The 26,834-nt window shown below is 40.9% G+C and overlaps 1 protein-coding gene across 3 annotated transcripts in view; it reads left to right on the top strand.

Moving 5' to 3' along the window:
- Positions 1–26,814, top strand: part of LOC134793121 (protein phosphatase Slingshot) — a 34,234-nt gene extending 7,420 nt beyond the window's left edge. For 2 of the 3 annotated variants that reach the window (XM_063764665.1, XM_063764666.1), the window contains exons 3-8: positions 15,882–16,053; positions 17,696–17,859; positions 18,717–18,782; positions 22,516–22,710; positions 23,744–24,013; positions 24,296–26,814. In XM_063764665.1, the coding sequence (XP_063620735.1) occupies positions 15,882–16,053; positions 17,696–17,859; positions 18,717–18,782; positions 22,516–22,710; positions 23,744–24,013; positions 24,296–26,309 (2,881 nt within the window). In that variant the 3' untranslated portion in view covers positions 26,310–26,814. Of the gene's footprint in view, positions 1–6,700; positions 7,090–15,881; positions 16,054–17,695; positions 17,860–18,716; positions 18,783–22,515; positions 22,711–23,743; positions 24,014–24,295 lie in introns of those variants that run through there. The other variant, XM_063764668.1, reaches the window with a different exon arrangement.
- Positions 26,815–26,834: the final 20 nt, after the last annotated feature.

The following is a 26,834-nucleotide window of genomic DNA, read 5'->3' as shown; positions in this document are numbered from 1 at the left end:
TGCATCTGTTTTGCTTCGTTTCATTTTAAACAAAACAAAATCAACCCTGAATCGTACACTATAGATTCAAATTTCAATAGCAAATTTCAGACTTTTTCCTTGTATGGCTGGGCCCCAGGAGGGTGAGTGCAATATTAACACAACAACATTTACAACCATAAAAGTATTCCATTTTTGGAGAATACTCGTATTAAGCTTAAGCTTTACGACAAATTTCACCGACAGTATCAGTTTGTTTACTTATTTTTCCTTTTGCAATATAGAAACAAGACCCAGATAATATTATGCTGATTTGGTTAAATAATTTAAATGCATATCTAACTAGCACACGTAAGCTAAGTAGCACCATGTTGTATAGCAGATGATCTGTTGACTTTTATTGAGTCTGACGCTAAATAAAGCGTACACTTATTATTTATTTAGGTAGATAACTTCTGGTTAAAAGTGTTAACCCTATTATGTGAACTATTATTAAGCATTTGTCGTTAATTTGATACATTTGTGAGCTAATAATAAACTACAGCGCACCCAGATATTGTTTCAACAACCGTTAACGCAGACAGCACCACGTTGGTATACTTAGTTACCTGTAGTAAATTACCGGTGAACAGACATATTCAGCACTACACAGCAATATGCGCGACAGTTTATTTATTATACGTATAACTTAATTATAGTTTTACACGCTTCCTTAAATACACAGTCGCTATAAAAGTTTTATTTCTATTTTATAATAACTTATTTTACTGTATTTGGCTTAATTTCTGTTCACCGACCCGTTTTTGGAAAGGTAAAAGCATTAAATGGTATTTAAACTGAATAAGACGTTGAAATGTGCCCTATAGTAATATTATTAGCGTAAAAATAGTTCTTTTCTCGATCAAAATATAGTTTAAATACCAGAAGTGTACCTTATAAAGATGTTTATGTGCTCAGAGCTATAAATTAAGTCCACAATGGGTCCAACATACCTGTGCTATTTGGGTCATTCGTCTCCCTCCCTTTTATTTAAAAAATAATTTCAAACTGATAACTTTTTGTCGGTTATTTAGCAACTACATCGATTTTTTTTGTTTTTTCTTACGTTCTTTATCCTCGTCGCCATTGTGACGTCTAGGTTCTGTTGTATTACAAGGTGATAAATAAAACTCAGTTGGTCAGTCAGGTGTGCTCCGCGACCCGCCTGTACGCCATGACAGTTGACAACAGAATGTCGACTTGCAGGTAGTTCGCATTGCACTTTTATTGTATAAACGTCACACAATATGTGACATTTTCAACTAAAAGATACCAAATTCGGTTGTCGCTAAGGTTGATTTTAAATTGAAGCTTTATGGAAATAGCGCCTTAAATATTGACAACCGACGATAAGTACCCTTTGGGTTGAAAACAGCACATACATATTATGGGTCTATGACTTCTATGAGCTTCAAAATTCAAATTAAAAACGATGGTGATGTTCTATATTATTTGCCTGTATCTTTAAAACAATAATTTGATCTTTATTATTAGACTAGTTCAATGACAATACTTTAGAATTTTATTTACATACCGCATTATCGTATACAAAATCTCAGCTAAATCGAACACAAAACGTGTTAAATTGTAGTTTCAATTCAAACAGCACACACACGGGCAGACACCGGCGGGTGGAACTCTGAAACTAAAATTCTGCACGCCAGGGCATCGTTTTTCGTGGATATTAACTTACAAACTCTATTGGATAGCTATCAATTTAGACGTATTTATGTGTCCTGGGTACACATATCTTTCGACAAAAAATATTTGCATACTTAGCAACTGTTATCTTGAAGTTGAACTACTTAACAATTAGCATTTGAAAGTTATGTAGCATTTAGTCAAGTGTTTTTAGGGTTCCGTACCCAAAGGGTAAAACGGGACCCTATTACTAAGACTCCGCTGTCCGTCCGTCCGTCCGTCTGTCTGTCACCAGGCTGTATCTCGTGATCTGTGATGACTAGACAGCTGAAATTTTTACTGATGATGTATTTCTGTTGCCGCTGTAACAACAAATACTAAAAACAGAATAAAATAAAGATTTAAGTGGGGCTCCCATACAACAAACGTGATTTTTGACCGAAGTTAAGCAACGTCGGGCGGGGTCAGTACTTGGATGGGTGACCGTTTTTATAGATAATGGTACGGAACCCTTCGTGTGCGAGTCCGACTCGCACTTGCCAGGTTTTTTTTTGTTATATCTCAAGGCGAATGTTAATCTACTTAGAGTGCTTAGTTACTCGAAAGATGCGGTTCGTTGATCAGTGTTCAAAGCATGAGCTGACCTTTATCTGGCTGAAAAGGTTAAGGCATAAACTTTACCTATTTGTAAAGCTGCTCTAGTATTCTAGTGAGTTATTTTGAATTCTGTCGAGGCTTGTTTCACCTTAAGCCAAAGCGATTGTACGTTCAATTTACTCAGGTAAGTGTTTAATGTTCTTCGTACAGTTTCGTTCGATTTTCTACATCCGTTTTACCCGGAGTAAATTGGCTGTGACAGACACACTAGTGATCCTATAAAGGTACCGTTTTGCCCTTTTCAGGTATGCCACCTTAAATAGAACAAATAGCCTAAAATTTAGGCATTTCGCTACTACACTGAGAGATGGCACTCGGAAAAAGATAAACAATTTTGAGAGCAATAAAACACTCATTAAATTTTTTGGAAAATGACTCATTAAATTTTTTGGAAAATGATTAGACATGGCTTATCCGGTTATGTTAAAAATAATTTTCGTGGAAAGTATTAAGACGTATTTTCTGATTTTTGTCATTTATTTGCACGCTCAGTTCAAAAATTAAAGATACATACCTATCTACATACAGACACACATTTTTGACTAAGTACATTGTATGTTGTGTCAAACATACATACCTACGTTCATTGACTGCTAAAATCATAAGCTAAATACTGTAAATCAATGCATTTTTATTAAACATATTGATTTCTTAAGAGCGCTCTTACAAGAAAAGTCGAAATAATGCAAAATTGATGATACTAGTCGACGAAATTCAGGACTTTGCGCTCATTATTAGAAACAATGAGTACTTGTTCCAGTAAAAGCGTCTTCTTATCTTTATAAATATCGTTGTAAATATTAGAAAAAGGACTTATTAAATTAGTAATGATTTTTTTTCTGATGGTCGTTTCCGAAAAACTCCGTGAAGCACTGAATGGCGAGCTCTTATTTGGAAATGTTGAGAATTTTACTCTGCTAAACCTGGCTATTTTGTATTACTAATACCCTGTACTTTAGGCATATCAAACTATATTTTTCCTACATACCTTTGAGAAAGAGAAAATCAAAGTAAAACGAACTCGATTTTCTCTCCGAAACAAGTGTCAATTCCTACGAAAATCTACTTAATATCGAAGTCATTTTCATACTCAAGCAATCTGCAACGTTTGCTTATACTGTTGGTATACATTAGTGTTTATGAAATTCTACTATAATTTTTTGGCAATTTTTTGAAAACTACTCTATATTACCGATGACGCGCGCTGCGCCAGCTCAGTGCCGCGGCAGAGCTTGTAGAGGCAGGACGTGTGTCGGTCGGCTCCGCACATTTTCAACGGCGACGACGAGGTTTTTTATCATTGTGTGCGGCGGGCGCCGTGTAAAACGCTATACTGTGTGCGTGTAAACCGCAACGAGAGACTTTGATCCTAGCACTGTTTTTATAGTATTATAATTTATAATGGTACAGTTTAATAAACTACCGGACAGGATTAAAAATATTTGAAACGACCTGACATTCTATATGTATTTATTTGACTCAAGATAGTACTCAGGGTCTGATGATGGAGCCGGAAGGTGGTCACCGGTACCAATCAACCATGCAACTAAACCACTTCGTGTTTAGGCTCGTTTTATTCATCTCAACAAGATCTTTGACACAAGATAGTACTCAGGGTCTGATGATGGAGCCGGAAGGTGGTCACCGGTACCAATCAACCATGCAACTAAACCACTTCGTGTTTGGGCTCGTTTGATTCGGCTCAACAAGATCTTTGACTTAAGATAGTACTCAGGGTCTGATGATGGAGCCGGAAGGTGGTCACCAGTACCAATCAACAATGCAACTAAACCACTTCGTGTTTAGGCTCGTTTTATTCGTCTCAACAAGATCTTTGACTTAAGATAGTACTCAGGGTCTGATGATGGAGCCGGAAGGTGGTCACCGGTACCAATCAACCATGCCACTAAACCACTTCGTGTTTAGGCTCGTTTTATTCGTTTCTATAAGATCTTTGACACAAGATAGTACTCAGGGTCTGATGTTGGAGCCGGAAGGTGGTCACCGGTACCAATCAACCATGCAACTAAACCACTTCGTGTTTAGGCTCGTTTGATTCGTCTCAACAAGACCTTAGACACAAGATAGTACTCAGGATCTGATGATGGAGCTGGAAGGTGGCCACGGGTACCAGTCTACCATGTAACTGAACCACTTCGTGTTTGGGCTCGTTTGATTTGTCGCAACAAGATCTTTGACACAAGGTAGTACTGAGGGTCTGATGATGGATCCGGAAGGTGGTGACCGGTACCAATCAACCATGCAACTAAACCACTTCGTATTTGGCTTCGTTCGATTCGTCGCAACAAAATCTTTGACACAAGTTAGTACTCAGGGTCTGATGATGGAGCTGGACTGTGGCCACGGGTACCAGTCTACCATGTAACTGAACCACTTCGTGTTTGGGCTCGTTTGATTTGTCGCAACAAGATCTTTGACACAAGGTAGTACTGAGGGTCTGATGATGGATCCGGAAGGTGGTCACTGGTACCAATCAACCATGCAACTAAACCACTTCGTGTTTGGCTTCGTTCGATTCGTCGCAACAAGATCTTTGACACAAGTTAGTACTCAGGGTCTGATGATGGAGCTGGACTGTGGCCACGGGTACCAGTCTACCATGTAACTGAACCACTTCGTGTTTGGGCTCGTTTGATTCCTCGCAATAAGATGTTTGAGACAAGATACTACTCAGGGTCTGATGATGGAGCTGATGATGATTGACAGGTACCCGTCGCCACCTTCGCGCTCCATCATCAGACCCTGAGTACTACCTTGTGTCAAAGATCTTGTTGAGATGAATAAAACGTGCCTAAACACGAAATGGTTTAGTTGCATGGTTGATTGGTACCGGTGACCACCTTCCGGCTCCAACATCAGACCCTGAGTACTATCTTGTGTCAAAGATCTTGTTGAAACGAATAAAACGAGCCTAAACACGAAGTGGTTTAGTTGCATGGTTGATTGGTACCGGTGACCACCTTCCAGCTCCATCATCAGACTCTGAGTATCACCTAGTGTCAAAGATCTTGTTGAGACGAATCAAACGATCCTAAACACGATGTGGTTTAGTTGCATGGTTGATTGGTAATGGTACCTTCCAGCTCCATCATCAGACCCTGAGTACTGTCTTGTCTCAAAGATCTTGTTGAGACGAATCAAACGAGCCCAAACACGAAGTTGTTTAGTTACATGATAGACTGGTACCCGTGGCCACCTTCCAGCTCCATCATCAGACCCTGTGTATCTTCAGTGTCAAAGATCTTGTTGAGACGAATCAAACGAGCCTAATCATGTTACTACATGGTTGATTGGTATCCGTGACCACCTTAATCATCATCAGATCCTCAGTACCAGTTCGTTTTTAAACCCTCGTTGATACAAACTTTACAACCTATAGGTACCAAATGCAATGACGAAACATGTAAATAAGCGAGTAGGTACCTATAATTTCTTTCGAGTAATATACCTTCATAAGTACGAGTATGGGGCTATTCATAAATTACGTCGTTTCAAATGGGAGGAGTGGGGGGGGGGCGTCTGGACATCGGATGATGGTAACATGACGTAGGAGGAAACAGATTCATCCGAAGCTTGATTTTTGGATGATTTTTGGGGGTGGGGGGGGGGGTCAAAAATCGTCAAAAATAGATGACGTAATTTATGAACAGCCCCTATGTACATTTGCACTGCATTTAGTATTTTCGTACTTACCAAATAACAGTTTTAGAACTTTAAAAGTTAAGTACAGTTAGTGTTGTTATGGTTGATTTCAATATGCTTCGCGAAGGATCAAGAATGTTTAATCCATCATTGTAGTGCGAGTGTGGTAGAAGGGATCGGCGTACTGAGCTCGCACGGCCTGCCGCAGCGCGTAAAATACCTAAACTCGCTCAACGCCGAAATGTAATAGCGCTCTTAACCCCCGATGCAAAAAGAGGGGTGTTATATGTATGTCTGTCTGTGGCATCGTAACTCTCCAACGGATGGACCGATTTCAATGCGATTTTTTTACGGTAAAGCGAACTCGCTTAGAACCGAACCGAACCGAGAAGCGAACATAGCTTAGAACCACCGCAAGGAAACTTCCTTGCGGTGGTTCTAAGCTATGTTTGATAGTAATCGATCCAGCAGTTTGAAGAGTTGCAGGACTGCCACTCTGGACTCCACAAACGAATGGTATCTCGTAATAAGGATAGCACGGCAAATTAAATGAAGGTATATCAAAATTGTATATCCTTTTAACTGAACGAAGGAACTAGATACGAAGTTGCTCAAATGGAAATCCCCTGCAGAATCTAGAACTCTTCCGGGAATTCGACAGAGGCTTTATTCTTGATCTTTTTAATTTATCTACAGGCAAAATGTTTTGGTGGAAAGTTTCCTGTTTTAATTTTATATCCGTGTGGTGTGTTTATATTATGATGTTATTTATATGCTACCTATATGCGATCCGTCGTATAAAAGCAATAACCGAGTCCCGAGGCGCGTCAAGCGTGGCGTTTTGTAGAGTGCGTCGTGTTCCTGTTCTGAGGCATCTGCGTCGAGTTTCTATATTTACGCGGCAGTTTGTACTCGAAGGGAAGGCATGAGGTCGTCCGTCGGGCGCGCAGTGCCGTGTCGCACACGCACCGATACGCCCGAGACGCGAGCCTTCGGCTCCGTCCGTCTCATTTCGCTATGTTGTTGCAACGCTGTGTTTTGTGTTCATTGACAGTTTACTAGTGACTTGTGCCCTTCATTTTACTCTGGACACGTAATGGTTGCATTCAGGTAATCGGTTCTGCTAAGTGTGCTTCTCTTTGTTTTTGTTATGAAAAAATTACCTCCCTATTTTGTTATGTTTGCATATGATTTAGCTTGAAAAACCTAACGTGTTTTGGTGCTAGATATTAGAACTATCTAACCGGTGGTGTTAGCAGTTTTCTAGGGAAATGTGAACTTCCGTCCTTCAAGTTCCTCGTGGAGTTTAACCGTTTTGATTGAAACGCGCTGACAGATGTATTTTCATAACTTTAACAAATCTTCCATACTTATCATATAGGTTGTACTGCAAATGATAACGATGTTATTAGTTTATGCATATCGGTATTTTGTTGAATGCCCAGGAAGCTAATAGCGAAACTATTCGATTTATAAATTGTGTTCCGTTATGTCGATTCGGGTTTATTATTTGTATCCAATTCGCCTGCTAATATATTTATTAGCTTGTGTATTTTTCCTAGATACATATTTACATAAGATTATGGGCGGGGTTAGACACGTTACCCATATTGTTTTTACACGCTTTTACTAATAGGTGCCTATCAATACTTCTTATTATTTGATTAAAATCCTCTTAAGTTAATTTTGAAACACTTACATGGTGTCTGAATAAGCTGAAATTTGTTATACATTCGATGTAGGTACTCCGTCTTGTTTTATTTAGAGCTGATCTGATGATCCAGTTGGGGCCTAGCCTAAGGAACTCCTTGACGAAAAAAGGCAACCGGATCGAGTAGATATATTATATTAGGCTTAGGTACTCGAAAGGTCTCGAGGTGGTGTTGCAAAGAACAAGAGTTACAGTCAGCAAAAAAATATGTATCGAAAAACAAATTGACAGGAAATTGTTAGTAAGTTAAGTTTTGAAATGTTTATTAGACACAGTATTAAGGCGGGGCGAAATATGCCGAATTGCCTATGGTATTTGGTGGGTCGCGGTCTGTGGTATTTTCAATTCGATTTTCTAACGGCGAACTTAGTGTGAGCCTTTCGCATTGTCACTAGAATAGGGCTCTACATCGCGCGAATATGCAAGAGCGATAAACAGGCAGTGTTAAGATAAATTACAAGCTTTTGAGAAACGGGCCCCTGCTGGTTGGCTAAGTTTGGTTATTGGTGGCCAATTTTCTTAACGACAGAACAAAACTTTATTATCAACTCTAATGTTACGAGTATATATATTTTTATGTGCCTGCAAGATGTGAAGATAATTTTGTACGATATGATATAAAGAACGCATGACTAAAAATATGAGAACTAATATAATTTACCTGAATATGTATAGTAGCTAGGTATTACACTTTGCTTGTTTACACACAGCACGTTGCCGCGATCATGATCCCGCCAACCAGATCGAAACGTGATGGAAATTTAATCGCGTACCTAGGTAGCGAGCTAGCTAAGCTTAGGACTAGCTAGCTAGACTATTACGAAGTTCACGGGAGTTGTGTTGCAAGGTGCTTGCGATGACTCGTGCAAACATATCGACTTTTACTTTGCGTGTAGGTTTTTAGCGCACATCCTGCTAAGTACTTAACCGACGGGGTAAACGTGACATTTGTATAAATGGAGAACTTGCATGAAATATTTTCATCATTTCTAGGGTTCCGTAACAACAAAAATAGCTATGCAGTAAGTATACTATTTTTCTTTATTATTAACACAAAGTTTGAGGTGGTATGTTAATAAACACTACACTTTATAAAACAAAGTCCCCCGCCGCGTCTGTCTGTTTGTGTGTTTTTTTGTATGTTCGCGGTAAACTCAAAAACTACTTAACGGATTTTCATGCGGTTTTCACCTATCAATAAAGTGATTCTTGAGGAAGGTTTAGGTATAAATACAATAAAATTAATAAAAACCACATAAATGCGTTTCTTGTTACGCCCCTTGATTTATAATTTATTAATTGTTGTTGTAGGTACAAACAAACAATAGACATTACACATTATGTACATTTTAACCGTCTATCTATTGCGGTTCATGAGATGAAGCAATCTGAACAATAGTTCTAAAAAAAATACACCAGAAAATCACGTTTTTGCATGCCTAATGTTTCATTTAATTTTAAGTCAATTAAATGTTGTTATAGCGGAAATAGAAAACACTGAGATAATTTTAACTGCCTACTCTTGAGATAGAACCTTGAGATTGAGACAGACAGATGAACGGACAGCGAAAGCTTACTAATAGGGTTCTATCGACCTTCGGGTCCGGTTAAAAAGCTTTTCACCAGTCAATATTTTTTTATCATAAATGATATTTTTATTATCGAATTTACGCCGCGAAAGTATTGGACCTGTCAAAACAGTCAAAATAATTTATTGACATTATTAATTAAGTATTATGAATAAACGTCCAAGTCCAAATTGTGAACCGGTTCGTTTGGCCATCCAAAATACTATAAAATATTAATAGAAGACTAGCCGAAACCTTGTAAAGAGTTGCGAATTGCGTTATATTAATTGTAAGCAGGAAACGTAATTGAAGAATTTCTGGGACAAGTTTATATTTAAATACTGTAATACCGCAACTGTAATGCTGTATGTATTTGTTTGTGGTAGTACAGTCAGCAGCATAAGTTGCTAAGCGGGTGAGGTGTTCAAAATTACCTTGACACGCACTTATTCTCTTAACAATAAAGTCGCGTCAAGATCATTTTGAACACCTCGCCCGCTTATAGTTCGTTTTTTTTTAGCATTAGAAAGAACTCCACAGAAGCAAGCGTGCAGTTTTTATCATGCTCTTTAATTGTTAATAATTATTGAATTATCTAATGTAGCAAGGTCAATACATATAATTTACTTCAAATTATTACCGCTAAAAGTGCCGGATTTGGAACCACAAGCTTACTTCTGCGAAGTTCTTTCTAATGCTAAAAAAACGGACTATAGCAAATTCTGCTGCTGACTGTACCTTACCTACTTTAAATCTGTTTATTAGTATTAAAAATGATTATTGTATCGTATAGACTTGAGTTCCATATTCAATAGTCAAAAGTCAAACAGTAATTATAGTTTCGCCTAGTCCGATTGTCCATCAGTCACACTCACACATACATTGTGCGAAATGTAACATGTATTTTACTCGTCAACTATCAAAACATAATAGGTAAGATAATATATGACATTGTGAATGTGGTGTGGGCGTACATTTTATTAAAGCGCAGCTTACATACTTTCGCTGCTTAATTATAAAAAAATACACTCCGTAAAATGTAGGTACACAAAAGGGCAAAGGGGGATGTCCCTTTGGTACCTATGCGCAAAAAATCTAAGCATATCGCCAATCCAAACGCGGGCTGAGAAATCTTCAGGCTATTCGAGAGACATATTTAACATATTACTCGATGTCTGTCAAATTTGCTTGACGGTTTATCTACAAATTTTTGGATCAAGTAAAAGTTTCGGGATATTATGGCCCGAAAAGACAATCTTTAAAAGAGACACCTCACCTGTTTCAGTTTAATTTAATATTTTCATGTTCTTATATTATTCAAAATTATATGTTCTCAAATGCGACCGAAGCACTAATCACTCCAAGGACCTTTTTTACGAATCGACGCATATATCTTTCCATAGAGAAGGGTCCTTAGACATGTCCTTATATATAGCATTTTGTACATTGAACCCTTTGAACGCCAGACGGCGCGCGAATATGCCGTGCCCCGGACGCCAGGCGATCGCGATTATTTAAACGAAATTGAACTTTACGGAGTCTCGCGTAAATACCTATTGAATTGGCGAAGCTGACGGCTGTAGCCGTCGTTGGCGCCCTTGGCAAAAAGACTTTCCGATGACGTCCACAGCCGTCTGTGGCGGTCAATGGGTTAATCATTATTAGGAGTGTGCCTGCGTTATCTTCATCGACGTAAAGAAATATTAGTCACTACTGGATTACCCAGCAACAATTGTATAGTTTTTGGAATGTATTCCACGTAATTATCGTTAACTACTTTTCATTCTTAGTATAGTTTTAATATACAATTAGCTATTGCTAGGCTCTGTAAACTGTAGGTAGACCTCGCGATAAGCTTCAACAATGTTAAAATTAAAAATACTTACTACGTTGAGTCATTGTCAATTTATCACAGCGATCGCACAATGGTCTTAAATGCTATAGGCACTGGCGCTTAAGTCCTTAATTTCAGCCATTTTGAACTTTTTCCGAAAAATTATACGACTAAAAATCTATCTAACTATACCTAACCTGCTCACAAAATTTCACAAGAATCGTTTAAGAAATACGACATGCGCACGAGAACATCCGCACATACGAAATATGAAGGCATTTTTGCTCGCTAACGCTCGGTCCATAAACTTTGAACTAACTTTTACAAAACTTTTAAATTTTATAAGAAAATGCCCGACATGCTCTTGGCCGGTTTTTTTATATTATTATTCTAAACTTTTTATTTTATAATGCTATTCGTACAGATATTCGAGATATGAGCAAAATATAAAAAAAGGTACCTTCAACAACATGGATTTTTAATTTCGATTCTTTGAATGTAGAATTAACCCTCTCGGCCATTGTTTCTACTTTGCAACTAATTAATATTATAATCAGTCGATTCATTGGCGGTGAGTTCGATTTGCATAATATCAAAACCTCGCTTATTACTTAGCTTCTCATTATATTTACACCTTAGATGTTTGTTTAGTAAATACCTGCATATATGTATTATCCAAAAACCAAGTAAGTCCACTTGGCCTGTTATTCTACAACTAATTTACGAGTGTTAAACTAAAATGCACCAATATAACTTTGACTTCTATACGGTTACCATCAGTTTGTCACTGACATAAACGCCGTCGAGAACGTAACTTACTTTCTATACATCTCGCTCGCACTCGCATATTAGTGCAAACGGGATGTATAGAAAGTAAATTACGTTCTCGACGGCGTTTATGTCAGTGACAAACTGATGGTAACCGTACTAGAGTTGTAACGACTACCTATGTGTAATCGATGATCACTCTTACAGTGGCGTCAGATCAGATCCAACTGACGTTATTATTTTAGATAAATTTACCAAAAAAAACTGCTATTTGAATTTGAATCGTAGAAGTGAAGTGAAGTAGTTTAGTTGAGTGTAGGTACGTACCTATTATTTCCGGTTTTTGTCATCGTGAAAGACGTATGCGTATGCCCATTCATCAGATACGGTCCATCTTTCTGTTTGGCTATAAACAGTTTCGCGGGTTGGAGCATAAAGCCTACCGTGAACACCGAAACCGAAAGATCGAAAATCGAGCGATACAGATTCCAATTACAACATTTTGTTATTCGATGTTCGCCGTAGGTCCTCTGTATTGATGGATTAAATCTGAGAAGTTCTTTAAAATACTAGTACCTATGTATGTATAGCACTTAACGTAGGTAGGTACTTACTCGTAAGTAGGTACCTATCTACGTGGACGATACAGTTCATTCGTAAGTCTGTAACAATAAAAATGCAATGGTGAGTTAAGATTGTTGCTGTTTGTATTTATAATAATAACATTAACATTAAATTACTACATACATATATGTATATTGAATTGATTTTTGTTTTCCGGTCTCTCTTGTTCCGTCACTAAAGCGCAAAAAGGACGTTTATTTTGGGAAATCTTGAATTCTGACTAAGCGCCGCTTGCACCATCCCACTAACCCGGGGTTAACCGGTTAAACCTGGAGTTACCATGGTTACCAGTACAATTTGACACTGGGTTAACGGTTTAACCGCTTAACCCCGGGTTAGTGGGATAGTGCAAGTGGCCCTAAAACGACTTCTCCAAAACAAGCTACCCAAATGCAGTGTTGGTCCGTTCGCAGCCAAGGACTTTCTACCAATTTGTTTAACCGTAATGTTGCTTGTAATCTCTGATTCGTAACGTAAACCTTGTCCCTAAAACGGTACAAGGTAATTTCATTAACGCTATGAACTTTAGATTGCGAGAATGGCTACTGTTTTACAACTTTATAAGTGATACGTCCTCAGCAAAGTGTACCACGACAGGTGTATACCAAATAAAAATGTTCTAACAACCGCAATTAAACTAAACAGAGATGTCCATAACAACTCTCTATATGTACTTAATTGAATCAGGCGTTGCTTTACTAAATTACTGAAAAAAGATAGTGAATATGTACATTGTACTAGTCCAGAAAGATACTAATAAAAAAAGACTACATATTCACATTCACTACATCTATAAATGTAGGAGTTGGTCGTCGACTCTCTGAACTGTAGATGTGGGAGTGATTGTTGAGTGACGAGACGAGCCATGTGGTAGCGGGAGCGTCGCCTAAAGCGGCCGCGTGTGCCATGGTGCCGCGAACCAGCGCCGAATTGGGTAAAGCAGAGCGATGAAATGAGCGAAGCGCGACGCGCTCCCGCGGGGCTATATGAGGGCGCAACGCTGCTTTGGCAACACGCCGCTGCTATTTATAATGAACCTTGAAAGCGACCGCCCTTGCCGCTTTATTGCAACTAGACATTTGAAAAATATCACAATTTACGCGATAGTAGCGTATTTACATATAGTATCTACACACTAGACGTGTGCGGCGTGTTCCTCCCACTCTATTTTGAGCCTCTATCACCGCACATTTCCATGCTTGACGGCTTCACCCTCCTAAAATTTTCTCGGCATGTATAATAAAGTTCACTACGGTTCACTTGGTTCCCTTCTTAAATTAAAAAAGGTATTTCTGTCATCAGAAAATTCACACCATGTTTGGGCCACGTTCATCTCCAACACGTCATCTTCCACCGACACACTGGCCTGTTTTCATTAATTTTCGCGGTCAAAACGCTTTTCCGTTCAAGTTGCTTCTTTCGCGATCCTTTCAGACGTCTACTCGTTAAAGATCAATAACCACGAGGCATGCCTTATACGTCCCGGTGATAAAGCAACAATAGCGAGTTGCATATCGGTATACCGGGGAAGCTCGTGAGTCACCACGGGGCGGAGGCGTCGTCGACGAGCGGGCCCAGCCAGCGCGTCGGCCCTCCACCGGCGAGTCGGAGTCGGTGAAAGGGAGGTTAAATGCCGCCGATTGCCGTCTCAAGACGGATTGCCGCAACTTTACTAAAAATGGCGTCATTCATACAGTTCGCGGTATCATTAAAATATATGAATCCATTGTTGCGGCGTTGCTTTCTTTGTATTGTATTTTTGATATGTTTACTCAATAAATTAAAAAAAAAAAAAATTAAGTTGTGTTCGTGCCATTTCGTATCAAAAGGGAACATAGGGCACTGCACTTATTAGCACTTACGATATAAAGTAATTGGAGCATAATAACGTCATAAGCGCCAATAGACCTAAGTTTTCATTGATCCCTAGAGCATCATTTTAGCCTACCAAACAACATTCACGAATTGCCATTGAGTGAATAACAATTTATTAACTGATAATTATCGATTTGTCGGGCATCCCCTTTGTTATCTTACGGATTACCTTAAGTGCTGCTTATCTCAACAATTACAAGTAACGTTTTAGCTTCCATTTCAAACAGAAATTGGCCTAGAGTTCGTAGTCTGCAAATAAAGGAACCGATTATTTAAATAATGAAATAATTCTTACTGGGCTCGATTGCGACAAAGGTATTTGTAACAAAAAGTTTAGCGGCTCGCAATCGCAGGTGGATAGGTCAGGGACGCTGTTGTATCACTATACTTTTATGCGCTAATTTAATCTTTCGAGTTTTCGAATTGTAGCGAGGATTACCTACTAAAACAAAGAGAAGTAAAAAAAAAACTTATAATCTGGTCTAGTATATTTTGAAACATTTTCATAGATTTGTATAATTATTATGATGGGTCAAACAGACAACTTTGAATCTAGTGTAATTACGAGTTAGGTGATTAGGGTAATAATTGATTAGCAAACAACGGTAACTACCCTGAAATTCACGGTAAACACTGAGCGTAGACAGATTATACTCTGTATCTTTAGGTATTTCAATAAAAGTAAACAAAATCTACCCTCAAATGGCTCCTTAAGCGGGATGAAGACATTACATGATCAAACAATGAAGGTTAAAGTCAGGTCGTTCAGTGACAGATCCAGGCGGTTTTGTATTTGGTTGCCAATAAATGTTATAACTACCCGAAAATTTACAAATTATTTGTTTACTTTTACTTAAATACCTAAAGATACAGACTATAGATAGAGTCAATAAAATAATCCACATTAATTCGAAAGGTATGGTGGAATATATAATGCTGTAACTCACAAACAACTTAACGTTATATTATGATTGTATTTTTATTATGTAGTTTGATATCCACAAATCATTAAAAAAAGTGCTGCTTGAAAATCCTCATTCATTTAAAAGATTTACCATATCATGCAGGACCAGATTTTTTTCGTGTCCATACTTTAAATGGTACATTTACAAGTCACTTTAGTTTATAAAGGCATGTAAAAATCTTAATCTTGTATCATACTTTTTATTTAAGTATACGTACAGTCACCTGCAATAATATGTTACACAACGAAGGCCGCAAAAATATCTGACAATATCTTATTTGTAGAGCCATAAGAGCGTGTCACATATTTTTGCGGCCTTCGAAGAGTAACATATTATTGCAGGTGACTGTACCCTATTCTATTCTATTCTATAAATTGGCAGACCATTTTAGATTTACCAAGGGTCTACCGGTGGTCCGTGGACCACTGCTCTAGACATATTTGATTCAGTTGCTATAAAAGTGTGTTTGAAAGTAAAAGTTGCATTAGTGATTAGAGAATAATATATAAAAAAGAAACAACATTTTTATTACTTGACGCTATTTTCCTTCTTTCCAGCCTCAATGAGTGCTACTTCGCGAACAAAGGCGCGGCGCTGGTGCTCGCGGGCTGCGAGCGGCGGCGGTCGCCGGCGCACGCGCTCGCGCCGCCGCCGCAGCCACAGCCCGACATCCAGCACCACCTGCAGGCCATGTTCTACCTGCTGCGGCCCGAGGAGACGCTCAAAATGGTAAATATATTGACTATTCTATTTTAACGGCCTTCTTAGCCTAGTCGGTTGTGATTCTGCCTACGAAGCAGGGTTCGAATCCTTGTAAGGGCATTCATTTGTGTATTCATCGCGAATATTTGTTCCTGAGTTAAAATATGGATGTTATCTATATCTAAGTATTCTAAGTGTATCGTCGCCTAGTAAGTACACATAGCTTTGCTTAGTTCAAGTTGGGTTCAGGATGCTGTTGGGACTGCCTCGTTTTTGCAGCGCGTCCGGAATGTTCGCGGAGGCGCACACTGACAGCTTCGGTGCGATAATACGCAATAGAACTGCCTCTCTGATGCGTCGCGTGCGTGACAGTTCCAACAGCCTCTTGCGCCTAGTGTTAGAGTCACCTGCTTGCGCCTTCTGGAAACACTGGGACGATGTACATATGGGCTCCAGAGGCTTAGTATATAAGTTGTTATAATTTATTAATTTTGTTATAATTTTGTATAGGTTTAAGTACTAACATAATATTAAGGGAATGTATACTAACACTATGGACATGGTCTGAATTAAATAAATTGATTGATTGATTGATTGATTAGTTTAGGGTTAGGTCGATCTGTGTATGATATTTGTTTCCTTCGATTTCACGGGCCTATAAATCCCGGTCTTCTGATAGGCTTGCGTGGGGATATAGATCCAACACGTGGGGCCTCTACGTTGGAGAGCTTTAATGTCATGTAGAAACCTATATAGATATTTATTATTATTATTTTTCTCTAGTTGAGCCTGACGGCTGTGCATGCTGCTGCAGCAACTTCCCTACGGCCAAAATGATTGGCAGCCGGTTTTTTAACTGATGCTATGTGCTGCTGAAAATAGTAACTGTAGAACCCGACCAGACCAGACTATTCGTATCGAGATGACTCTCTCATTGTCGAAATCATCTTAAATATCTTAATACGTAGGTAGGTATATACCTAATAATCGTTAAAATAAGTAAACTCGGAAAATTGAAAATGCATGGTAAGGGTTCAAACTATACAACCTATAGACTATATAGGCTATAGTTTTTTTTTCGAATTTTGTATGATAATCCTGCAAATACCAGGGTATCTAACGTAATGTAATTTAAATGCCTACTCCAGTGACGTGTCTGCATTGAATACTGATAAGTTTCCGTCGTGTACCACCGGGAATACGCCATCCCGATATATGATAGGTACGAATGGTTTACCATTAGGAATTTATACAGCAATTTATCACTGCGGTTAAAACCGCAATTACTCATCATAGATTCATAATTAACATTTAAACGGAGGCAGCTGATTTTCGCCGAATGAGGCGTGCCAAATAAAATGAACGGTTCCGTTTGAAGCGAACTTGCTCCTTCGTCCAGTGACCGTGTTACTGGTTACAGACACAGTACAAATAGCTCGCGTGTTTCAGACGTTTAAAGGTTAACTGTTAATAAAGAAACATTACCACGGAATTGTCAATTTGCGAGTCGGCAGACGTTTGCTCTACATACATATATGTATACTGATGACGCGATGCTATAATGAGCTATAAGGTCAGGTGTATGTACATGGTCTTATTGAGAAGATTCTTGGGGAGATCTAGTTAACGTCTTTCGGCCAAAATAATAATGCATGTAATTTGTCGTCAGGCGGTGAAGTTGGAGTCGGCGCACGGTGGTCGCACGCGGTACTTGGTGGTGGTGTGCCACAACGACGAGGCCGCGCTGCTGGGCATCGACTGCAACGAGCGCACCACCGTCGGCCTCGTGCTGCGCGTGCTCGCCGACACCTCCATCAAGCTGGACGGAGATGGGTAAGTGGACTATGTTTACACCTGTTGGTGGTATGCCATAGCGACGAGATCGTACTGACCGCTGGGACAGAAAGATTCTTAGCAGGCGCCTGTGCACCGAATGATCCAAACAGAAAAGGCCCGCAACAATGTAGAGTGATGATCAGGCCAATATCACCCGATGGTTGGTCGAAGCAGCACCACCACCGGTACCACCGCACCGTCGATGTGGAAGTGAGGTCTATCTCCGGGAGTTAGCGGGTTTCGTATGATATCATGAAGAAATCTCGATGTTGAGTTCAAATTTTACCAATCTATTCCAACCCGGAGTTGGGAGTTAAAAGCATAAATAGTTTTACTACCGAGTCAGTGGTCAGCACATGTTGTTTCTATATTAGAATATTACTATAAGGAAAATAATTAATTAATAATTATCCGTGACCGTAATTTGTATTTGCAATAACAATAACTAACTGCGAGCTACGTTAGTTGCTCGTCTTCCTATACAATAAATACAGTAATATTGTGCATTTGTTTAATTAAGTCGCTATGGCTCCGATACTACCGTAATTGGCCTAGTAACTATAAAAGTTTAATACATTTGAATTGACATGTTATTTGACCCATCTTGACCTATTAATATTGGTTGTAAATAATATTCTGTCACATTCAATTGAGCCAGACAAATCACTAAAACATTTGTTATTGTCGCAGCTGCATTTTTCTTTGAAACTAAAAATGGTTAGCGACTCAAGCGATACCGAAAAAGACCCACTGTGCCGTATTTGTCGAACAGTGGGCATTTTAAGTTGAAGTCGTTTAGCTTACTGCGTTTTAAGTGTTAGCACAATAACTAATTAAGCATTCATTGTCCGCAGGGGTTTCAGCGTGTGCGTGTGTAATCAACAGCACATATTCAAGCCGGTGTCTGTGCAGGCCATGTGGTGAGTACGGCCGTAGATTATGATTAACTTCGTATATAAATAATACTAATATAATGTGACGCGTGGACACTGTCAATGTTGACCTCATTAGATGAGAAAATAATAAACGTGACATTTAACAATATTGTTCCTTGATACTTAGATAGTGCTATGTATTTATCTAATAAGTCACGTTTTAATGCAGTTTATTACATGTAATATTATTAGGTTTACGTACCTTAAAAGGAAAAACGGAACCCTTATAGCAGCGGTCGGCAACAAGCGGCCCGCGGGCCGCATGCGGCCCGCGAACCTCTCACTTGCGGCCCGCGAGCCGCCTTCGCTATTTTGTATGTAATATTGTCAAACAACAATGTCTGATAAAGTCACACATATTAACAAAAGTGCGGCCCGCGTCAACTTCCTTAACTACTATGTGGCCCTTGGCTGCTAAAAGGTTGCCGACCGCTGCCTTATAGGATCACTTTGTTGTCCGTCCGTCCGTCTGTCTGATTTATCTCCGGAACGCGTGAAGGTATCGAAATGAAATTAAAACCATATACACAGCCCCTTGTAGGTTATGAAAAAAACAAACATTCTACGTTAACGTAAAAAAAAAGGTACGGCCGTTAATGCCGCAAAAAACGTTGTATTTCGAAATTTTCGACACTCAAGGGAATCAAAATTTATAGGGTACTTTTCGTTGACCTAGAACTATGAAATTTGACAAGTAATAATCGTCGTACACTACAAGTACAGGGAAAAAACAGAAAACTATAAATTTGTAATAAATTAAAATTAAAAAAGTTAAATTTGTACGGAACCCTCGGTGGCCGAGTCATACTCGCACTTGGCCGGATTTTGAAGTAAGTATTATTTAACTTATAGATGACTCGTTAAATAATTCCTCCTATTTTTTCTGTTACCGACTTCATTATGTTATTATTACTACCAACTAGATCAGCGGTCGGCAACCTTTTTTTTGCGTAGTTTTAGTAGCGTAGTTAACGATGAGTAAGTTGACGCGAGCCGCACTTTGTTAATATTTATGACTTTATCAGACATTGTCGTTTCTCAATATTACATAACCAGAGAGGCTCGCAGGCCGCAAGTGACAGTCTCACGAGCCGCATGCGGCCCGCGGGCCGCAGGCTTGCGACCGCCGAACTAGATAATAGTATAGAAGAGTTGATTTAAATTATCATTAGTCGATTTGACACATATTATTATGCTTATGCGATGAGTAGGTATTGAACAACTGAGCAAATGTAAAACCCTCCTTTAAAAGAAAACTGTCACTAGTAAAGTATTTTCACTCACGAATTAATAACGGTTAAAGTGGTTAAGCTTATGTAATACCTGTTAACGAGCAATTTTTGTATATTTATTTATTAATATAATTCGGGGATCTTAGAAACTGCTGAAAAACGATTTCGATGAAATTTGCAATATGGGGGTTTTCGAGGGCAAAAAATCGATCTAGCTAGGTTTTATCTCTGGGAAAATACGCATTTTTGACTTTTTACATGTTTTCCGAGCAAAGCTCTCCCAGATATTAACTAGTTAAAGTTAGTAAAGAGACTGCAAATATTACACTGATGTTCAACATGTTCTTGGCAGATTTCGATATTCTTGCATTGATTATACGACGGTTGCTGATGGCATCTACCAGAATACCTTTCTATTATTATCAATCTTATTAATAGCTATGTTATTTGTTTTGGCAATTTGAATGCTACAAACCGCCTTAGCCACTAGCTAGATATGTAGATTAGAAGTCGTTGGCTTTAGTCATACGTAACTAAAATTAAAAAGAAACCTACATATGTCTAGAATCATATATAAATATATAGAGTAGCGCTACCTCCGTTTCACGCAAAATAGGCACAATGGTTGTCGATCTGCGGAAAATGCCCAGAAGCACTAACTAACTATGTCTAGAATCATAGCTGAAGTCACTTTAAACAAAAAAAGGACACGGTGGTTCTCTTCCGTTTGGGCCCCGTTTGGGTATGCTACGATGACATATAATACAGATACCCAAATTTACATATAAGTTAAATAAATATAAGAGTATTCCTGAGAAGTAATCCTACGTGGGATTTCAGGGTTTGTCCAATACACCCTGTATAAAAACTTATGAGACAATCTATGACAAATCGACCTATCTTTTAGCATAAAACCTGTAATTATTTATCAGCGATGTAATTCCTCAAGTTGTAACAAAGAGTTGACGAGCCTGTAACATTTTTGTACGTTGTGAATGACTCGAAACGGTTAACGCGCGCCAACAACCGCTGAACACCTACTTTTTTCAGTGCGTACGTCATAGATTCACATAGTTCCGAAAGAGGTCATCAGTCAACACTCTCTTGCAATACCTTGGCACGGTTTATGCACTAATAATGATTCATCCATCTATCCATCCAAGTCGTTATTTTTATTGCTAAAGGTTGAGACCTTCTTGAATCGTTTTGGTGACTTCTGTGACCAGCTGTTTCTGTTCTATCGCATTCTGTGTGCGGGTTTAGTGGTCCTAACTGTGGTTTTGGTGACTTTTGTGACCAGTTGCTTATGTTCTATCGCATTCTGTCTGCGGGTTTAGTGGTCCTAACTGTGGTTTTGGTGAATTTTGTTACCAGTTGTTTATGTTCTATCGCATTCTGTCTGCGGGTTTAGTGGTCCTAACTGTGGTTTTGGTGACTTTTGTGACCAGTTGTTTATGTTCTATCGCATTCTGTCTGCGGGTTTAGTGGTCCTAACTGTGGTTTTGGTGACCTTTGTGACCAGTTGTTTATGTTCTATCGCATTCTGTCTGCGGGTTTAGTGGTCCTAACTGTGGTTTTGGTGACTTTTGTGACCAGTTGTTTATGTTCTATCGCATTCTGTCTGCGGGTTTAGTGGTCGTAACTGTGGTTTTGGTGACTTTTGTGACCAGTTGTTTATGTTCTATCGCGTTCTGTCTGCGGGTTTAGTGGTCCTAACTGTGGTTTTGGTGACTTTTGTGACCAGTTGTTTATGTTCTATCGCATTCTGTCTGCGGGTTTAGTGGTCCTAACTGTGGCTTTGGTGATTTTTGTGACCAGTTGTTTATGTTCTATCGCATTCTGTCTGCGGGTTTAGTGTTACCTGATCTGTCCACCGGCTAGTTTTGATATATGAACACTTAAAAGCTGAACGTGCTAATAAAGTGTGCAGAGTAAGTTGTACTATAGGTACCTACTTATATTGCAAAATTCGCTGTCGACCACATAATTTAAATATGTATTTTTGTGTTTGTACCAGTCAATCTTAGGATTCTTAGGGTAAAGCAGAAAAATTGCTCATAATAGTCGGCATTTCTAAGGTTGAATGTAAAACTTCGTTTATATCGTAGATTATAGTGACAACTATAATAATAATAATAGAGTTATTAAAATTCCGATATCCCGGTTATAGCCCAGACGTCACGGCGCATGGCTAGACTACGCGCTTGGTTTAAATTTGCGTCGTATTGAAATACGGAGAAACTCTTACAGCAGCATACGCATGAGGTTACGAAATTAACAATGAATACACGTGGCTCGTGTGCGTTTTGCACCAAACCGTCAGTCACTGTTGGAGCGTTGGCAAAATTTTATAAAATGGGAAGTTCCATAGTTCACTGCTGAGTTGATCAGTCCGCTAATTGTGGTTGGTGCAACCCCGGCTCTTACAGAGCTTACAACGCCATATAAACATTGAGACGTTCCTAATGTAAATTGTTCTCTTGCAGGTCAGCGCTGCAGACGCTGCACCGCGCCAGCGGACGAGCGCGGGCGCTCAACCACTTCGCGGGCGGCGCCTCGCACGCCTGGTGCGCGCACTATGAGGCCCGCGTGGACTCGGACCGATCCTGCCTCAACGAGTGGCATGCCATGGACTGCATCGAGTCCCGCCGACCACCTTCGCCAGATTCGCTGCGGCTTAAGTGAGTTTAAAAACCTTTGGTGTGTGGTACAACTAATATATAAGTAGCAAATTGTTGGAATGAGTCGGTCGAGATGCGCGCACTAAGGCCTGTGAGGACTCTGACCAAACCAATGGCATGTCAAGGACTGAATCTACTCCCATCACTCCCTTAGTCAGATATGGCTAAGATTAATATATTACGGATCAAACTTCCAGTCTTGCAAGTCTAGTATTGATCTGCTCTGACGCAGTTGAACAATCCTTTCAATTTCACATCTTTCTAAAATTCGTGTTTTGATTGTTTTGTGATTGTTTAATTGAGTAAAAGATGGCAGCTAAGATGCCAGAACTGATTGTGGAATACCGAAATTATTGCTGTAGAGCGCAAAGTGCACTGTTGCACATATGATTTATTACTACACGTGCCCAACCCATTTACATTGACATTGTATAGCATAGTTGTATTCGAAATCTATAAACATAGTTGAGGCGTTATATAAGGATTATTCAAAGAAGTAAACGCTTCCTGTGTGTTGCGTGTTTTGTAGTAAACCTGCATGTAATAGATCATCGCGCATGCAAGCGCCTAGACCTCATTTCTCGGCCTCGAATCTGATCGGACGTCGGCCAAAGTGATTATTAAACATGTGTGCATTTACCGTCAATTATTATTTTAGATGATTGAAACAATTGTGATTTGGTTCGCTAATGCGCGCATGGTTATTTTATAAAAATCTTGCATTTGTCTTGGCAAGTTTTGATTTGTTGCCGGCTAGAGCTAAGATAGGATATATCCAATTTGATTTATTACTTTTTAGCTGAAAAAGTATAGTAAGGAATAACTCATACATTATAAAATCTAAGTTACGGTCTATGTAAATCCTTTCCTGTAAAGTCTAACCCCCTTATTCTAAAACTTAGCAACATCTTACCAATTTCCATTAAATGTTGTCTCTTTCAAACAAACGGAATGGTCAAATAGACGGATAGAGACAAACGATTATCATCGGTTCGATACACGTTTATGAATACGCCATAACTCGATTCCACAGGCCACGTGAACGCGACGAAACGGAACGCGTGATCCGATGCACCCTCAAAGAAATAATGATGAGCGTGGATCTAGACGAAGTGACGAGCAAATCCATCCGCGTTCGGCTCGAGGACGAGCTCGACATGGACCTGGCCGAGTACAAGTCGTTCATCGATCACGAGATGCTGACGATCCTGGGCCAGATGGACGCGCCCACCGAGATCTTCGACCACGTGTACCTCGGCTCCGAGTGGAACGCGAGCAACTTAGAGGAATTGCAGAGAAATGGGTATGGTTCCATTTTATTCATTACCTTTACACCATAATGAAACAATTATCTAGATAGTGAACAGGTTAACAGGAGGTAGGTTAACAGATTAATATAAAAGTTTTTGTTACATTTGGCAACAAAATAACACATTACTTAGGTATAAAGAATGGCTTTGAAACCCATGTCAGCTTTTATAAAAAGGAAAACTTTAAAAAGTAGGTCAGTGGTTGCAGTATTATGCTTATAAATCTGCTATTGTAGCCATGTTTGTATTAAAATGTCGTTTTCTTTTCATTTCAGAGTAAGACACATACTGAATGTGACTCGAGAGATAGATAATTTTTTCCCTGGTGTGTTCGATTACCTTAATATAAGAGTGTACGACGACGAAAAGACTGACTTACTGAAACACTGGGACAACACATTCAAATACATAAACAAAGCCAGGAACGAAGGTTCAAAAGTATTAGTCCATTGCAAAATGGGCATCAGCAGATCCGCGTCCGTCGTGATCGCGTACGCCATGAAGGCGTACAATTGGAACTTCGACAAGGCTCTCAAACACGTCAAGGCGAAGCGGGGCTGCATCAAACCCAACACCAACTTCCTCAACCAGCTGGAAACTTATCAGGGAATACTCGACGCCATGAAGAACAAGGAGAAGCTGCAAAGGTCCAAGTCGGAAACTAATCTCAAGTCGCCAAAGTCTATTTCGAAGAGCGAGAACAAAGTGACGGATCCGACGCCGCTGGTGCTGGCGCTGACGGGCTCGTACTCGGGCCGACCGCGCTCCTGGTCGCCCGACACCAAGCTGGCCTCCGAGCTGCTGCCGCCCACCTCCGTCTCCCTCGAGAACCTCGCCCGAGAGACGCGCCACATGCTCATGCCCTACGGCGACGGTTCCTATAGTGTCTCGCCCAACCAGATCATCCGTCTCAAGGAGGAGGGCGCGCCCTCGGTCAAACACATCGTGCACGAGATCGAGACCGCCGCTTCCGGCGACCGCCGCGAGAACAAGAGGCACCAGCGACTAAACTTCGGCGCCAGCGACTCCTCCAGCAACAGATCCTCCGACGCGTCCGTCGGCGTGGCCGCAACTGAGCCGTCGGCCAAACCCCCGCAGGTGTCCCCCCTGCGAAACTTAAGTCACAAATATCCCCCCTCAAATCTAGACTCTGATAAAATACACACGTGGGACCCCGGGGAGCCCGCCTGGCAGAAGCCCGAGGAGAACAGAGACGATAATATAGTGAAAAGTGACAGTGGTATCATAGACGTGAAGACGAAACTGAGTGACGTTTTATCTAATTTAGTCGACCGGAACGACTGCGACGAGAGGAGAGCCGTCGACGAGGAGGTCCCGCCGAGCCGGCAGAGCTCGTGGAGCTCGTTCGACAGCGCCGTCGTGCCCGACCTGTCGCGCCACTCTTCCTGGGGCTCGTACGACACGCGGTCGCGCGCCGACCGCGACAAGCGGCCCAAGGACGAGCGCCCCGCCGAGCCCGCGGCCGCGCCCAACGCCAAGCCCGACCTCGGCAGCATCCGCGAGCACATCGAGCCGCGCCGCCGCGCCGACGTCTCCGACAACGAACGCAAGTTCAACGAAACCTGTGCCATACTGAAGGAGTTCGTGACGGCGGCGGCGCGCATGGAGCGCGCTCGGGCGCGCGGCGCGTCCACGTGGAGCGGGCGCCTGTCCGCGTCCGCGCCCGCCGACACGTGGCTGCGCGCCGGCCCGCGCCGGCGCCGCCTGGCCGCCGCCTCGTACGGCGACCTGCCCCGCGCCGCCGCCGCCGCCGCCGCCGCCGCGCCGCCGCCGCAGGGCCTCGTCAGCAACCTCAAGAAGGAGTTCGAGGCTCGCTCCGAGACGGACTCGCTGCGGCGCTCCAAGTCTCGCACGCGCGACGGGCGGGAGCGGGTGCCGAGCTCGCCGCCGGCCGGCGAGGACGTGTCGGTGCGGGTGCTGGTGGACCGGTGGGACCAGCCGAGCCGGACGCGCTGCGAGTCGGCGTCGGAGCCGCAGCGGCCGCGGGAGGTGCGCAAGGCGGAGGCGGAGCGGCGGCCGCCGGCGCTGCGCAACTCGTTCTGCGGCGCGCTGCGCGGCTCGAGCGCGGGTGCGGAGCGGCCGCCGATCGCGCCCACGGTGGTCTCGATCCCGCCGCTCGACTACTCCAATGTGGTGGTATCAACTGTGATGTCGAAAGCTCAAAACAAAAAACAATTGCAACACGGGAAGACCCACCCGTTGACGAGGCTCAACTTGAATCGGTCGAATAACAATAGATGTTCAAATCCTGTATATAATACTATGTAGAAGTATTTATGTTTTTTTTAATTTATTATGAATGTAGACCGGTGATTTGGGTGCGCGAATGGTCCGACGGAATTCATTTTAATGATGTCGTAAGAAATTTGTCTACAAATTGTTTCAATGTATATTTATTATAGTATGTTTTAAGCCGCTTGTATTTGTAATGTTTACAATGTACGCTACAGGATATGACCAAGTGTTTAGACATCCGTTTAACGTTAAGATAAGGTGAACCGCCGACCGGCCCGTTTTAGAGGCACAACATTAAGCATTTACGCTTTGCGCTTCGGCGGCCGCCGGACCATTGGTGCGCCAGCGGAACCGATCTAGTCGTATATTATGAATTCTTGCCAAACTCGATATTTTATCTTTGTAGAGTTTTATATACTGTTTACAAAATGAAATCACAGTGTATTTGTCTATCACGTAAAATTGTATTAAGCGGCTGTTTGTGCGTAGAAAAATGTTAAAAGAGAGAATAAATTCAATACAACTGATGTACAACTTTCCGGGGCAGTTTCAGTTTTA

The sequence above is a fragment of the Cydia splendana genome, chromosome 8 (assembly GCF_910591565.1).
Source record: "Cydia splendana chromosome 8, ilCydSple1.2, whole genome shotgun sequence".
Classification (NCBI taxonomy): Eukaryota; Metazoa; Arthropoda; class Insecta; order Lepidoptera; family Tortricidae; genus Cydia; species Cydia splendana.
The sequence above is the reverse complement of the archived record's forward strand: the minus strand, read 5'-3'. Positions and strand labels throughout refer to the sequence as shown.